Genomic DNA, 15651 nt, shown 5'->3' on the forward strand with positions numbered 1-15651 from the left:
CTCTGCCTGCAAAACCTGCTGTTTGCTTAATTGCCAATTAGAGCCATGATTTCAGCAAATTTTCAGCTTCCTCAGTGCAACAATTACCTGATTCACCTCTGGAAAACCATATCAGACCTTTATGCATGTTGCTGTGTCTCTGCAGCTTCACCACGAGCCTCCACAATGCTGAACGGCAGCCCCCTACCTGCCTGAAACTGAGATGAATAAAGCAGTAACATTTCCCCCCTGCTCTAAATATACTTTTTGTTAATTTTGTGGTGTCTTCAAAATTCATGCATCTTGTTGTTGTTGTTTCAGCAGACAGCCAGCCACCCAAACCTGATGGGGAGAGGGAGCAGCCCCGCAGCCTCCCTTACTCCGTGGAGACACCATACGGCTTTCACTTGGACCTGGACTTTCTGAAGTACGTGGATGACATCGAGAAAGGGAACACCATCAGAAGGGTTCACATCCACCGGAAAGCCAAGCAGCCAAAATTCAGCACCCTGCCCCGAAACTTCAGCCTGCCTGAGAACAGCTCCCGTGGATGCACATCTGCTCCCAGCAAGAGCTGGACGGCAACCTGCTCCTTTCCCCAGCGAAAGGCATCACTGGGGGCGGAGGAGACCCCCCATCCTCTCCTGCCCAACGAGGCACCCTTGCCAGCAACTGATGAGCTGGCTTACCGGAGAAAAGCCCTTCTGACGGAGACGTGGCGGCAGGCAGAGCTGGGGTGGCAGGAAGGTGAGCTCCGGGGGCGGCCGCAGCTGCTTCGAGCCTCCAGCATGCCTGCTGCACTGCCGCCTGGCCAGCCCCTGCCGCGGGACGGGAGGGTGCCCTCACCCCTCTGGCCACCTCCCCAGCACTGCCATGACCGGAGTGGCTCCGAAAGCACGTTTCACCCTGTGTTGCATTCGTCCGGCTCCGACAACATAGTGTTAAATCTCCCCCGGGAGATGAGTTTGGAGGAAGATGTCTCCTTGGGGCATCCCGGTGGAGGCAGCCCAGGACCGATGCAGATGCAGCCGCTGTGGCAGAACCAGCATCCTGCGGCGCCGCAGCTGCAGGTGGTGATGGAGAGCAGAGGTGAGGAGGGCGATGCCACCGACACCAGTGGTCGCTCCGCCTTGACTGGGAGTGAACCAGCATCACTGGCTGCCAGCCAGCTCATGGAGGAGAACACGAACCCTGGGGAAAGGGAGTTAAGTGTGAGTGAAATGACTCCGAAGGTGCTGAAGCAAGTTGAGGAGGGGAGTGTCTGGGCTGAGGAGAACAAGGAGAGCTGTGGTCCTCAGCCTTGTGATGCTGGAGAGCCCGGTGGGGTTGCTGAGCTAAAGCAGCAGATTGCTGCTCTGGAGGAGCAGCTGGGCAAGAAGAAAGAAGAGCTCGAGCAGATCAGGGCAGTGCTGGAGCAGCAGGATCATGAGATCAAGGAGAAGGAGAAAAGCATTAAGTTACTGGCCAGCTCTAAAGCTCAGCTGGAAGAGAAACTGTGCCGGGAAAACACCAAAGAGGCCACGGCGCTGTCCAGGTGGAGCAGTGGGGCTTTGCAGTGCTATGATGCTGCGGTGAACACCGACCTCTCGCAGGTAACCGGGGCCAAACAAGCCCACGATAAAGGCATCAATGTAAATATCCCAGTCTCCACCAAATCCGTAGGATGCAGTGTCCAGAGAGCAGACAACGCAAACGTGCAGGCAATGAAGCTGGGTGCTCGGAGAGATCCGGGACTGGCAGATGCTCACACCAGCGTCAGTGGAGAGGGACCTGGAAGTTTTGGTGAAGCTGGCGTCAAGGCTGGACTTCATGCACCATGCTTCACCCAGCTGAAGACTGATGAGCACCTCGGTGATGACAATCAAAATCACAGGAATAACTATGATACCCAGAGTCTGGCTGCTCATGCTGTGAGTGCAGAAAGCTATCAAGGAACAAGAAGTGGCTCAAGGGCAGGTGAAAACGAGGCAGGCTTTGGAGAAGATAAACCTCAAGATGGGCTGGAAGAGGACAGTCCCCCTGACCATGAGGATCTCCCTGCTGTTGACCCCATCAGCCAATATGTAAAAAAAATCCAGGAGCTTTTGCAGGAGCAGTGGCTGTGTTTGGAGCATGGCTACCCTGAGTTAGCAAGCGCTATTAAACAACCGGCCTCCAAGCTCAGCTCCATTCAGAACCAATTAGTTAATTCCTTAAACTCGTTGCTGTCTGCCTACTCTACGCAAGGGCCCGCCGATAAGGAGAATTCGAACACGCACTATCAACAGTTGGGTAAATAATACTGGCACAGGTTTCAACCTGTCTGGGCCAAAGCTCTTCCCATTATTCAAGTGTCGAGCGGGGATGATGCAGTGGTGTAATTAGTATCAGTCAGATCAGAAATAGCCCCTCCTAAACATGTATGAGAAAGGCAAATCATAAGCTATGTGGTCTTAAATGAAAAAAAGCAAATGATGCAGGAGCTGATAAAGCTGTGGCTCAGTTATACTCAGGATCAGCTTCAAAAATTGGCCATACTTTGGGCTATCCCATCAAATAACTACTTTTCTCAATTGGGAATATGGGACTTATGCTCATCTGGGGTAGACCTGCATGGGGTTCACCAGAACCAAAACCAGTCCACGCTAACTGAGTAACTAGGCTTGGGAAGAGGCCTGTCCCCACTCGCAACCATTTGTCTAAAATAATTTTGGCTTATATGAAAATGAGAACCCAAAGGCTGCCTATTCATTGTTGAGGCGGGGGGTGGGGGGGAGGGGCTTGCAAATAGATAAGTGACCTATTACTTAAAAGCAATACATAATGAGACTATCCAAAGTCTGATGGAAAGACTCATCTGTGTAGTATTATAGGAGATTTATAGAAGAGATTTCCAGTACATTAGTATTGGGGAAAAAAATAAATAAATAAACATTATTATAAAAGTAAAACCTACTTATATTCGTAGGACACACATATAATTTCCAGTCACTTTCTTTATATTCCCAGTGACTTGGAGATGTTTGAGACCTGTATTTTAGAGGTGCCAGGGCAGGTTCATGTTGTGGCCAGGTGCAGCCATAATTTTGCAAGACATAAAAAGAATCTCTTAAGATGAAGAAAGATACTTACAGTTGTGATTTGTAGTTTGTTGCTAGAAGTTGGTAATAGTTACTGATAGTTATGGCACATCTGCTTAATTAATCTATTATTTTGTATTTTGCTAGAAATCTCTCCAGCCACAAGTCTTAAGTCTATCATGAAAAAGAAAGGTTATGGTTTCCATGCAGGAGGCAATGGGACCAAAAAGAATCTTCAGTTTGTTGGGGTAAATGGTGGGTAAGCATCTGTTCAGAAGACAAAACTGCCTTTTTTAACATGTAATGTTCTCTATATTGCTGAAGAAGTCATTCTTTTTTCCCCTCCAAACCTCTTGATTAAAAGGCCCTTTGAAACAGAGCTTTTCTCCCTTCTTTAATCCAGCACTGATAACCTGTAGGTAAGCCCGTAGTAAAGATGATGGTATTTTCAGAGCAGCAGGGGCTGCCCTGGGGACAGACACCCTCTGCACACCCATCTTTTGGGGCTTCCTCCAAAACCCAGCGGGGTCTTTGGGGAGATTCCCACTAACTTCAGTGGGTTTTGGAGGCGGTCAGCACTGCCTGGGTGGCGTGCTGCCACTAACCTGCCTCCACGCTCCAGCGACAAAAGTTGGTTCAGGGACTGAGAAAAGACTATTCTAGTAAATAAGGAATTACCTTGGGGTGAAGGAGATATTTTAGGACATGCTCCAACACCCAGTTCCTAACGCCCTTTGAGCTAGCTAGATACAACGTGTGCCGTAGGTGTGTCTCTAAGGGCAGCACTGGCACATCTTCTACCAAGGAGTATGTGTGCTGGCATGCAGAGGGCAGGATGCATGTCACTGTCCCTCCGCTGGTTTCTGCAGACAGATGCTTCTCTGACTTCCCAGCTTGATGGCTACTGCTGTTGGGTTCATCAGGTGTTACCCTTGTGTAGAGCTTCTGCCAACAGTTGCTGAAATAGGTACAACCTGTAGCAAGTAAAGGAATCTTGACTAGCCTGAGAAGAGTTTTGGGATCCCTCAGAGTGAAATGTTCTGTCCTGTGGAAGATGTTATTGTTGTTAATGCTTTTGGACAATCAGAAGAGAGGTCTTTCTGGTGGGGCTGCTCGAATGGTGGACTCGGGTCTGTGCTGGAGCTGCAAACCCAGTTTTTGTCGAGCAATCTTCAAGGCTGCCAGCATGCTGCCTGTCCCACCTGGCCACAGGGCCTGTGTCAGGTCCTTGGCAGCTCCGGCCTGGAGGCAGCACACAGCCCTTGCCTGGCCGCGCTGGGGCTCGTGCGATGGACAGCCCTCCACACCAGCCGAGTAGTTCCTGAAGTAACCTTGCCTGCTGCTAATTAACTGCTTCTGTCACACTCCTGCTGGCTTAAGAAGCCAAAAACCAGACTAACCCCCAGTTTGGCTGTGGCTCTAACCTTTTAACTTGTCTATCACTCTGGACTTCATCCAAGGCCCATTGGAGTCAGTGGGTGTCTTCAATGAGTCTTGGTCAGGCCCTGTGGTTGCCGATGGGGAAGGAGTGAGTAACGTGTGGTGTCCTCAAATAGCTACGAAACGACTTCAAGTGAAGACACAAGTTGTGAAGAGGGCCCATCGGATGGCGACGGGGAGAGCGAGACGGAGAAAAGAGCTGATGATTTGGAGCCCACACAGGCAAAAGCTGGAGGTGAAAGCAAGGGGGCTTTGTCGGGGACCTCCTCGCAGGAGAGGCGTGAGGGTGATGACCTGCAGGAGCCACCAGCAGAAGTGCCTTGCACTCAGCAGAAGGCTGACAGGTAACCAGAAAACCAGGCAGCGATCATGCTGTCCATCACGTTTCTGCAGCCACAGGATGCGCAGCGCTGCATTCACTTGCTCCTACAAGGCTGGGGTCAGGGCTTCATCTGCTCAGTGCAAAGGCAGCCACTTGCCTCTGTAGACACGGGAAAAGGCTTTAAAGAGCTCAATATTTTTTGAGTTGCTACAGAATCTAATGGGGATTGATTCAGGCCCTACGCTTGACTGGGGAAAAGATGGAGTGAGTCATATTTAGTGGGAATTAGCTCATTTTTCCCCTCTCATGTAAAGTTTCACAGTGAACTTCTTTGCAGATTCAGGAACAAGATCCTGCCCCCCCACCCCCTTTAAGGATTCTTGTACCTGATGAAGTTGACTGTACAGCTCAGGGACTCTGGACTTAAACACTTATTTAACAGCTTAATTTTGTACCTAAAATGTGTCCAGTCAGTGGACAACTTGTGTCCATAAAGTTAAGCACTTAGTAAGTGTTGAACATATTCTGACCTAAACTGCATGTTCTCCTTCCTGCTTCAATACCTCCTGCACGTTTTGTCCAGTGATGGATTTACAGAAGTATTTTCCCTTTAGATGCAAACCCTCTGAAGATTTCCTTGCCGACTGCCAGCTGCTCAGCAAGCACCTCTCAGAAATCAGGACCACAAGCGACAAGCATCTGGTACCGATATTTTTCAATCCCGTTTCAGATGAAGTTCCCGCGCTCTGTTACATATAATGGATAAGATTATCCTGACGGCACGTTGCAGGCTGTGCCCTACCATGCCATGGACAGCTTTGTGAGGAGAGGGGCTGAGATGAACTCTGAGTCAATTTTAGAATAGCCAAAAGAAATGAGAAGGGGGGGGGGGTTGGGAGAGAAGATGAAGGTTTTCTCTGCTTACTCATTCAAGTTACCACAGGAAATGCCTTTCCCCCTTAAGTTATAGCAGTAATCACAAAACCACAAGCTAAAGACCAGCTGGGGGATGCCGGAGCAGAGGACAAAGTGGTGTGGGGTGAGGTGCTGGGGCAGCAATTGGTTTGCAGGATGACTACCCAGGAGTAACGGTGAGACCTTGGTGTTTTCAGCGGCACATTCTGAGCACCGTCTGCCAGGAGTGGTTCCGGGTGTCAAGCTGCAAGTCTTCCAGCCCAGAGGTGGTTGCAGCGTATCTCAAGGCATTGGGGGCCATCCAGCCCCAGCTCCTGGTGATGGTGGTGAACCTGGCTGACAGGAACGGCAACACGGCGCTTCACTACAGCGTTTCCCATTCCAACTTCCCGATTGCAAAGCTCCTGCTAGACACAGGTAGGAAGAGCCACTCTGCTGAGCCATGGCTTTTGTTAGGTATGGGTGGGGAAGTTACTTGATGTTGCTCTTGGCAATGGGGCACAGTCCCAGAGGGGATGGCCACGGTGTGCAGAGCCAGGTAACAGGGTCCATAAACAGTCTCAAATATGGCAAACAGTGAATGAGATCCAGGGTCTTCCCAGGGAGTTCAGTCAGGAGCAAAAGGAGGTGGGGCTGGGGACCAGCTGCCACCTAATGCAAGGGAGCCATCCAGTAGACAAGCATGGGGCTAAGGACCATCCAGGAGGCAAATGCAGGGATAAGGTCCATCCAGAAGACATAGCTGATCTGAAAACCAGCATCCTCCCCCACAGCTTGGCCACGGGCCCATGGGTGTGGGCACAGGTCCCAGCTGAGGCTCCTCAGGGCTGTTAAAGCTCATGAAGGCCCTCAGGGCCCTGGCACATCTTAAGGCAGGGGTCCTCAAACTACAGCCCGCGGGCTGGATACGGCCCCCCCAGGGTGCTCAATCTGGCCCCCGGTATTTACAGACCCCCCCCCGCCCCCCCCCACCGGGGGTTGAGGGGGAAACCAAGCAGCCGCAGATGACTGCCTGCCACTGCATCTGCGCCGGCCCCCTGTTTAAAAAGTTTGAGGACCCCTGTCTTAAGGGCTTTGCAGTCTGACTTTGGGGATGGCTCGTGATCCCTGTGCCCAAGGGGTGTCTCTCACAGCCCCAGTCAGGTGAGATGGGGTGGCTTCCCCAGCTTCTTGTAGTAGCAAATGCCACATCATGGCTTGGAGCAGGAGGATCAGATCCCTGAGAGCATAACAAACCCTACAGCGCTGCAGAAAAACCCCATGTTAAACTACTGAACTTTCAGCATGTGATGAAGAAAGAAAAATCTCAGCTGAGCTAGTGTGGGGGGTGGGGGTGGTGGAAACCGCACACATGCTCCGAAAGAATAAAGGCACTTTGGCCTTTTCTCATGGGCCAGACAATCTGTTGAATGTTGGGGAAATGGCAGATTATCATACACATCTATAACCTGATTGTTGCTGCAGACTTGCAGAGAGCTGTGGCAGTTTGTCCCCTTCTGCTGCTGAGTGCCCAAGGTGGCTGGGTCCCTGGGGCAGGGCTGGACCCGAGCCCTTGCTTGTTAGACACAGCCCATGCCTCTGGTGGAGCTGTAAATAGGGGCTTTGGGGTGGAAATTGGGTGAAATGGGGCCAAGACTGATTTATGCTGTTCATTGGGTGATGCTCGTCTGTCTGCTGCTCCCTTGCTGCAGGAGTTGAAGCAAACAGCCCACAGCTCCACAACTGGCATGTGCCCAAGGCATTAATTGTCCTCTCCGACACCCTTTTTTTGTTTTGTTTTGTTATGGTCTTCAAAGTTAATTGAGTTGACCTTAACAACTGTAATTAGCTCTAGCAATGCATACACCAAGGGCCGTTTAATGCTGTGCTCACAAGACTAGATATTTAACATGGGGAAATCTCAATCCTGTACAATTATGGAAACTCCGTTTCTAGGAATGTAAGATGTCACACATTCTATAACTTTCTCTTTGCTTCCCATTCCCTCCGGTTGATTCAACATGGGGCTGAATCCTTCCCATGCATGGTACATCGCCTGCCAGGTGTGTGCCGCCTGGACCTGCAGAACCGTGCTGGCTACACAGCGGTGATGCTCACCCCGCTGGCAGCTGCCGAAACAGGTGAGGACATGGAGGTGGTGATGAAGCTGCTGAAGGAGGGAGACATCAACCTGCGAGCTGCCCAGGTGTGTCCCTGTAGTTCTGTTGTTTCTTTGAAAACCAAGCGTGGCCCCGTGTGGGATCGTGCCACGGGCGGAGGGCAGCCAGCCTGCAGTGGGGATTTATTTGGCAGAGGCATCTGTGAAGTGCCTCCTGCTGAGCTCGTAGCCTCCTGTTTATGGCCGTCACTGTGCGACGCCAATTCAGGCTGAGGCATCACCATGTCCCCGGTAGAGATCTCAGGCTGTGGCGGGGTGTATCATTTGCATGTGCAGCGCCAGGCTGAGACTCGGCAGCAGACAGTGGGTTGGAGTTGCTGCTTCCCAAAAGTTACAAAAGCAACCTCAGTTGAACTGCAGCATGGCTGCCCACCGGCTCCCTGTGGAAGGACGCGGGAGCTGGGTAACATGAAGAGGCTAAAGGGAGGCTGAAAATTTTGCAAAATGATTTTTCTGGGCTAAAAAATCAGAAGTGATACCAGGGAAGAGCAGCATGGGGTGGGCCCCAGGGTATAGGAACCCCAGGTCTGCCGGCAAGCTGTTGTTTCAAGGGTGTCACACATTTTGGTCTCAGGATGACAGTGCCCTCATCCAGCTTTTCTTCCAGCCAGCTGTAAAAGTTAGTCTGGAGTGAAGTTAAAGTGCCCAGGAGTGTTAGGGGGACAACTGGGACGCCTGGGGCAACTGGGAGCTGGGCAGTTTGGCCATGCTGCTGCAAAGACCCTCCGCATGGACAGGGCAGTGGTGCAAGTGAGCAGGCATCTCTCACACCACCTGCTGAAGAGCCCCAGGGTTATTTAAGAACAATATGCAAGAAGATGCAATATGCATTAATAATATTATTACTCTCTATCTACTATGCAAAAAATATATGCAATTATATATGCAATAATAACATTCATTATTATTATTATTATTGTTCTATAACGGTCTGAATGAGCAGGACTGTAGCAGGCCGGTGGGTGAGGGGTGCTCAGCCTTTCCCTGTGCGGTTGCAGGGAGGCCAGACTGCCCTGATGCTGGGGGTCAGCCACGAGCGGGACGACATGGTGCGGGCCCTCCTCGCCTGCCAGGCTGACGTCAACCTGCAGGATGAGGAGGGGACGACGGCCCTGATGGTGGCCTGCCGGCAGGGCAACGCCGACATTGTCAGGCTTCTCTTGGCCCAGCCCGGCTGCCAGGTCACACTGACAGACAAGGTGAGGCTCCGGGGCTGCGCTCGGTCCCGTACACAACCTCATGTGCACTGGGTGGGGAAAACTCATGTGGGATCACAGTTTACAGGCAGCAATGCCCAGAGGGTGGGTTTTAAGTGAAGAAGTATCATTTTGGTCTTCTTTCTAGTCAGGGGACCACATTTAGGAGAGTAGCCCTGGTTTCGGTGCTTGCTGGATGGGGTGGCTGTGGCAGTATCCTGCATCCCAGCCGTAGCCTGGGCAGGAGCACTGGGGGAAGAGCCCAACCCAGTGTAAATCTGAAAAAAACCAGATGAAACCCTGGCTATGGAAGCAGCAGAGCTTCAGCTCCAAGAAATTAGCAGCAATTAACTCCCCGCTGAGAACAGATACCTCTCCAGGGGGATGCATGGGATGGGGCTGGGCTGGGAGCAGCCTAGCTGGCCAGTGGAAATCTGCGTGGGCTCACAGCGACAAGCTGCGTGGCTGTGTGTATAGTTACTATACTTGTAGTTCTAACTAAATTACAATTTTGTCTAAGATGCTGGGCAGCACCGGGACCAGGAGAGGGCACGGCAGGGACGCATTTTGTGCAGTTGAGGTTAAGCCCCAAAACACCACGGGAAGGTTGCAGGACGGTGACTCATTTTAAGCGAGGGAGTAAGTGCAGGGGAGGAGGTTTTGGGGGTAAACTGCTGGGCGTGAAATACCCGCTGAGAAATATCATCAGCGCGCAGGTTGCAAATAGCAGGGATGGGGCCGAGGAGTGGAGGCGGTTGAGAATGGAGCTGGGTGGATTACAGGAGTGGCTGGGGCGAGAGGCAGTGATTCGGGCAGTAACGTCTTCACCTCTTCCCTCCCCGCAGGGCGGTAACTCGGCCCTGTCGCTGGCCCAGCGTGCTGCCCGTGAGGACATTGCAGCGCTCCTGCGAGCCCACGCCGAGCAGAGCCCGTCCCTCTCTGCGTGACCAAGCGGTGAGAAGAAAGTGGGATGGGGAGTGGGGAACAAACTGCTCCTTCCTGCAACAGCCCTGCTGCTCGCCTCGGTGGCCACGGCCGGTGTAGTAGATTTCCATACATACAGGGGGATGAACCCTGTCAGTTACCTGCGTATGTTCCCCATGTCTAATTCTCCTCATTAAGCCTGTTTACACCCCCCCCTAATCTATGCACATTGCCACAAATGATTCCAGGCTCTCCTATACACTCCTTTTGGTACAGATTTGGCAGGTGAGCGACCAAAATGAAGGAGAAAAGCACATTAGAAAAGCAATACTTAAGTCTTTTGTAACCTTAGATTATGTTTGTCCTTTTAATCAACTACTTAACTGTATCTCATTTAACTTGTAAGTTTGTGTCCTAATATTTATTATTAGCTCTTCTGTATGTAGCGGCAGGCAGTGATTATTCAGTATATGTAACGACAAACACAAGCTGGATGGATTATGTAAAGTATAAAATCCTATTTATGTTTGCTTATGTGGGTCTGATGTAAGAATTAAAAATTAATGCTCTAGGAAAATATTTGAGTATACCAGACCCAAACACACAGACATTGTTTTGCCTGTATTTGGAATTACCATATGGCTCTTATTTTTCCTAATTAAGTTTGAGCTAACAGGGAAGCGTAGCCCATTGACATGCACCGTGCATCAGCACATGTGATGCTCAGGCACAGCAGGGTGGATCAGGTTATCCCAAGCATGGCACAAGATGATCACAACAGATTCCCATCCCAGGATGCATTAATGTCCGAGAGATTGGTGGAGTGACCTTGCTGACAGATGCCTTCCGGGCAAGCATCTGGTCTCCCCTTTCCCTTGTGCTTAACCTCCAGATGCCCAAACCACTCCCAGCTAAAGCCATGCCGTGATTTAGCTGCTGGAGTTGGCTGGTGCCAGCCGCCCCTCCCCCCACCCCGCCATGGGGCACCCACAGGGTCAGTCCAGCATCGCCTCAAATCATACGTGGGGCAGGGAGTCTCTCTTAAATCCCCCTGCTGCTGCTGAAGAGGGAGGGCTCCAGCCCCACTTCTCCAAACACCTTTATACTGTCATTAAGTTGCTCTGTGCTGGGAAATGCCGTTTCGTGAGGCTGTGCTGCACCAGGACCCAGTGGATGCCCTCCACAGGCTTTGGGGGACCTGGATGCCACCACCAAAAGCCTGGATCTACTTGCCAAAACTAATTAGCTAACTAGGGAGATTTGCTTTTACTTTTCTTTCTTTTGTTACTAAGCAGAAGTTAATCCTAGACTACTTTGGTTACTTCCAAGTCAATTCACATCATGATGAAATCTCTCTTAAGCTGCCTTTACCCTTCCCTCATATTGCAAAGCCGCTGACGAGCCCCCATCCTCACACCGGTAACACTTACCGCCTTGCAGGGAGGGGAGGACAGCCCATGCCCTCCGTTTTCCATGGAAATCTGCCATCTGCTCCATTTTCTTTCTTCATGTTTTCAGAAGCATTCACCATCTCAGATGTCTAGGCGCCTTTTTTTAACTCTATCCCAAAATGCAGTTACCTCTTTTACATACAAATAAACTCGAGTTAAACCTTTACCTGCATTTGCTCCTGTGCCTGTCCCCATTGCCACGGTGCTCTCCCGGTGTGAGGCAGCAGGGATGCTCCGGTGGACAGGGCAGGACAGCCAGGACAGCCCTCGGCCCGCAGTGACCGCACGTATGTGCACATGGTTAAATCAGGCATTTCTGAGGTGTTTCTTCAGACCAGTGCCCCCCGGAGGTCCCATGCCCCAGCTCACCACACAGACAGGGCAGGGTGGGAGTTTTTTTGCAGGAATTGCCCCGATTTATGTTCCTGGGGCTGAGCACTGAGCACCCAGAACCAGTGTGAGCACCCACAGCATGGCCACTAGGCCCCGGCTGCAAGCAAAAAGAGCTGTAATAGCATCCAAGTGACAATTTTCACTACTTTCCCGAGAGCTCTGGAACTGCGCTTGCAGAGAGGAATTTCACTTCAACTCTGGCTGCTGCCCAGAGTGAGGTGAACTTTCTGGCTTCAACATAATAAATGTGGGAGATTTTCTGCTAAGGATGAGGGTGGCTTTGGGAAGCACCTGCCTTCTCCTGCCCATGGAATTCCTAGGGATATTGAGCTCACTGTAGTGCGACTCAGGGAGAGGAAACATTTTTCGGTCTGCTGCAGCACACGCTTTGCTGCTTTCCCCTGCCTCCCTCCACATCCCCCTTTTCCTCCTGTTCCCACCCCGGCAGCCCAGGCTGATTAACTACATCCCAAGAATGTTTGTTTGCATTCCTTTGCCTCATATTTCCTCTTTTCCCCTCGATCCATCTGCCCCATGAGGAGCAGCTCCCATGGGGTGACCCCCCGGAGCAGCTCCTCCGCTCATGTGGAGCCCAAGGGACCATGGATGGTTCAGTGCTGCCCTCGGCACCTCCCCCTGCCCAGTGTCACGCTGTAGCAGCACCAGATTGCACAGAACCGACAGAAAATCGTCTGCGGGATCCCAGTGCCACAGAGGGCCCCAGAGCCAGCCTTAATTTATACGGTAGAGATCAAACTAAATATAGACAAGCAAAATACATCCCCAGTGCGAGCGCTGTACAATACAAATGAGAGACAATTAAGTCACAGCAAGGAAAGAAATTAATCTAATGATCTTTACGAGCTCACCATCTATGAACTGATTAGCTATGAAGGGAAAGAATGACGAGAAACTCATCTGAACACGATTTTTCCACTCTCCTTATGGCCATTTCTAGTGTATCCCTTTCTCTTGATGCGAGGAGGGGAGTGGGGACTCTGATGGTCTCATCCAAGGCACCTCCATGGTCACGGAGGAGCGCGGCACTGTGCAGCCCTCAGCATCCACACTGCGACTGAAAAACAGCGCGAGTTCCAGTGATTCTGTGGTTTTTCCCCTCTAATTTACTGCTACCTTCAGAGAAAGCCCTCTGCTACCCAGACGTTGTCCCCCACCCCAGACGCACACAAGGCCCTCGGGTGTCCCCAGGGATGCCAGGACTGCCTGAGTGTGACGCTGGACACCAAAGGCTTTGGTGGCAGAACGGGGATGGCCAGAGGGGAGATGCCAGAGGAACTGCAGCCAGCTCCGCCCAAGGTCCATCCTGGGTAAAAGGGGACTCTGGATGCCTGCAGACATTCAAGGCCAGGTGGGATGGGCTCTGAGCAGCCTGATCGAGCTGGAGATGTCCCTGCTCACTGCAGGGGGTTGGACTAGATGGCCTTTAAGGTCCCTTCCACCCCAAACCATGAAGTCTGTGATTCTATGCCTCATGCCTGGAGACCCCGCCCGCAGCCGGCAGGCTCCAGCTCCATGGCAAAAGCAGGTTCTGAAGCCACCATATAAGCACACAGCGCATGACCCTGAAGGGACTGTGCTGGGGCATGGACCCCTGGGGGAGCGGAGCCCCCAGCCCTCCTCTGTGCCCTGGCTGACCTCACTGGTGCTGGACCTGGACAGAGCCACGCGAGACCCTCTCACCCCAGCTGCCTTCTGCACGTGGTTTGGTGCCCGTACCCATGCCAGATACAACACACAAAAGAAACCAGCTGGTGGCTTCCCCCCTCCTTACCGAAAACCAGATGAGCCCAAATTGTTCCTCCCGCCTCTTGCGCGCTGCCAAGGCACGGGAGCAACGCCTCCCTGGGGCACCAGGGTTGGAAGGCACTATCCAGAAATTGGGGGTGGGGGTGGGACACATGGAGCTGCAGCCATGCTGTGCCCACCCAGAGCAGGACAGCCCCCACGGCCCCCCCCCCCCGTGCCGTCCTGACATCAGCTCCAAGATATGCAAGAAATGAAACCGCCGCCCAGTCCGTGGCTAAATGTGCGGTCCCTGTGATCCAGCAGGCCTGGACAAAAGGCTGCCTTGTGCTCAGCGCCTGCGGGGTGGCGAAAACCTCACAGGGCTCGGCTGTGGGGCGGCAGGCCTCTGGCTGGGGAAAGAAACAGCAAAGCGGGCTCCATCCCTGCTGTGGGGATGCAGGTGGTTCCTCGGCATCATCTTGAGATCACACAGCACAGAGAAGGGGATGGAACAGTTGCAGTAATTTGCAAACGTTGTCCAGGCTACTTTAAACATTGCAGTTAGCTTTTGTTAAAGGTTAACTCATTTCTTCTGCTGTAAATATCAAGTATCCTCAGCCCACAGCACAGAGGAGGGCCCGCCCAGGAGCAGGGCCGGGAGCCCCGGGCAAGAAACATCCACTGGCCTCCGCAGCGGGGCCATGGCCACGTTCACAGCACAGGGAGAGAGCGGATCACCTTGAGCCCCATGTGCGTGCCGAGTCCCATGCAACTTGTGAACACAACTGCCACTGTTAATTAAATTGGTGGGACCGCAGGCAGGCAGTGAGGACATGCTGTGGCTTCACTCCTGTGACATCTGTGGGCCGTTGTCTCCTCACATGGGGTGACAACTGGGTGCTGGGATGAGTGTCTTAAGGCTTAATGCTGCAGGAGAGGCAAAATCGATGGCTGGCAGGTTTCTCGGGTCCGACTTGAAGCACAGGGTACAAAACACAATCGCTTCTGCTTTCTCTTTCCTCCCCTCGTCTTGCCCACACAGATGGCAGAGAAAATCAGCACCTCTCAGTTTATCATCCAGAAACCGCCCCATCAGCAGCTTGGGTGCTGTCAGATCAGTGACTATCAGCAGCATTTAATATTTTTAGAAGAGATGAATGTCTCAGTCACAAAGGCAGATTTATTTGCCAGAGGGGAATGAGCTGCCACAGGGGCAGCGTGTCGGGCACATTGACAGCACCTCCGCTTTGGGGTGTTTGGGGCCCGGCTTCCACCCAGCACCTGGTCCTGTCTCCACACCTTGGTGGGGAGGGGCTGCTTCACCCTGCTCTTGCCAGCCACAAAGTGCAGTTATCAGCAGGGGCAAGACGGGCTGTGATTTAATTTCCTAGAAATCTCTTGTGGTACTCAGACGTCTCCTCCTTTTCGCAGCACCCACCTATTTGCAGGGGAAAAAGCCAGCTCAGAGGTGTGGCAGTTTGTCTTTCTTGGTTTGAGCTGAGAGGATGGAGCATCCTTAGAGCATCCCTTGGGGCAGCCTCTCTGGCAGAGCCACCAGGCCCGGGCCGAATGCAGCAGAAATACAATATTTTGTCAATTGCTCCATCTAGTGCCATCTCAGCAGTAAAAGCAGTGAGAGCACAACAACCGGAGCCAGTGCAGCCACCGCGGCTGGGGCTGCGCAGCGTTCCCTGGCCGGTCTCTGCAGTGGTTCGGTGAGGATGCGCAGGTCCCTGCCCTGGTCCAGCACGGGTGCCATCAGCTGATGGCAGCTGTGCGGAAGGGGCTGGGGAACGCACTGCCTCCCTCGCACGCTGCTAGCTGGTATGGAAAGCAGCGTAAGAAAAGTACTACGTGATTTCTTAATAGTTAAAAATGCTCATAGGGAGTATTACATTTTCATGGGCAGATGTTTCCATATAAGGGTTTATAGTCCCGTTTTGAGAAAGATGAGAGAAATATGATAAATGAGACAAAGGCGCTCAGTCCTGGGTCTGCAAGGTAAGAGCAGATTTAAAAAACTCTGGCAGGGTGTGCTCCAGCCACAGAGGAGGTGAGGACCAGTTGC

The 15651-nt window shown here is 52.2% G+C and overlaps 1 protein-coding gene across 9 annotated transcripts in view; it reads left to right on the forward strand.

Annotated features, from left to right (window-relative positions):
• The window catches only part of KANK4 (KN motif and ankyrin repeat domains 4), a 36530-nt gene extending 24920 nt beyond the window's left edge, over positions 1 to 11610 (forward strand). For 4 of the 9 annotated variants that reach the window (XM_080406341.1, XM_080406342.1, XM_080406337.1 and 1 more), the window contains 8 exons: positions 301 to 2250; positions 3186 to 3297; positions 4595 to 4822; positions 5415 to 5502; positions 5913 to 6132; positions 7758 to 7900; positions 8872 to 9072; positions 9915 to 11610. In XM_080406341.1, the coding sequence (XP_080262467.1) occupies positions 301 to 2250; positions 3186 to 3297; positions 4595 to 4822; positions 5415 to 5502; positions 5913 to 6132; positions 7758 to 7900; positions 8872 to 9072; positions 9915 to 10016 (3044 nt within the window). In that variant the 3' untranslated portion in view covers positions 10017 to 11610. Of the gene's footprint in view, positions 1 to 300; positions 2251 to 3185; positions 3298 to 4594; positions 4823 to 5414; positions 5503 to 5912; positions 6133 to 7757; positions 7901 to 8871; positions 9073 to 9914 lie in introns of those variants that run through there. The other 5 variants (XM_080406343.1, XM_080406344.1, XM_080406339.1 and 2 more) reach the window with 2 other exon arrangements.
• Positions 11611 to 15651: the final 4041 nt, after the last annotated feature.

This window comes from Falco punctatus (assembly GCF_963210335.1).
Source record: "Falco punctatus genome assembly, chromosome: 11".
Classification (NCBI taxonomy): domain Eukaryota; kingdom Metazoa; phylum Chordata; class Aves; order Falconiformes; family Falconidae; genus Falco; species Falco punctatus.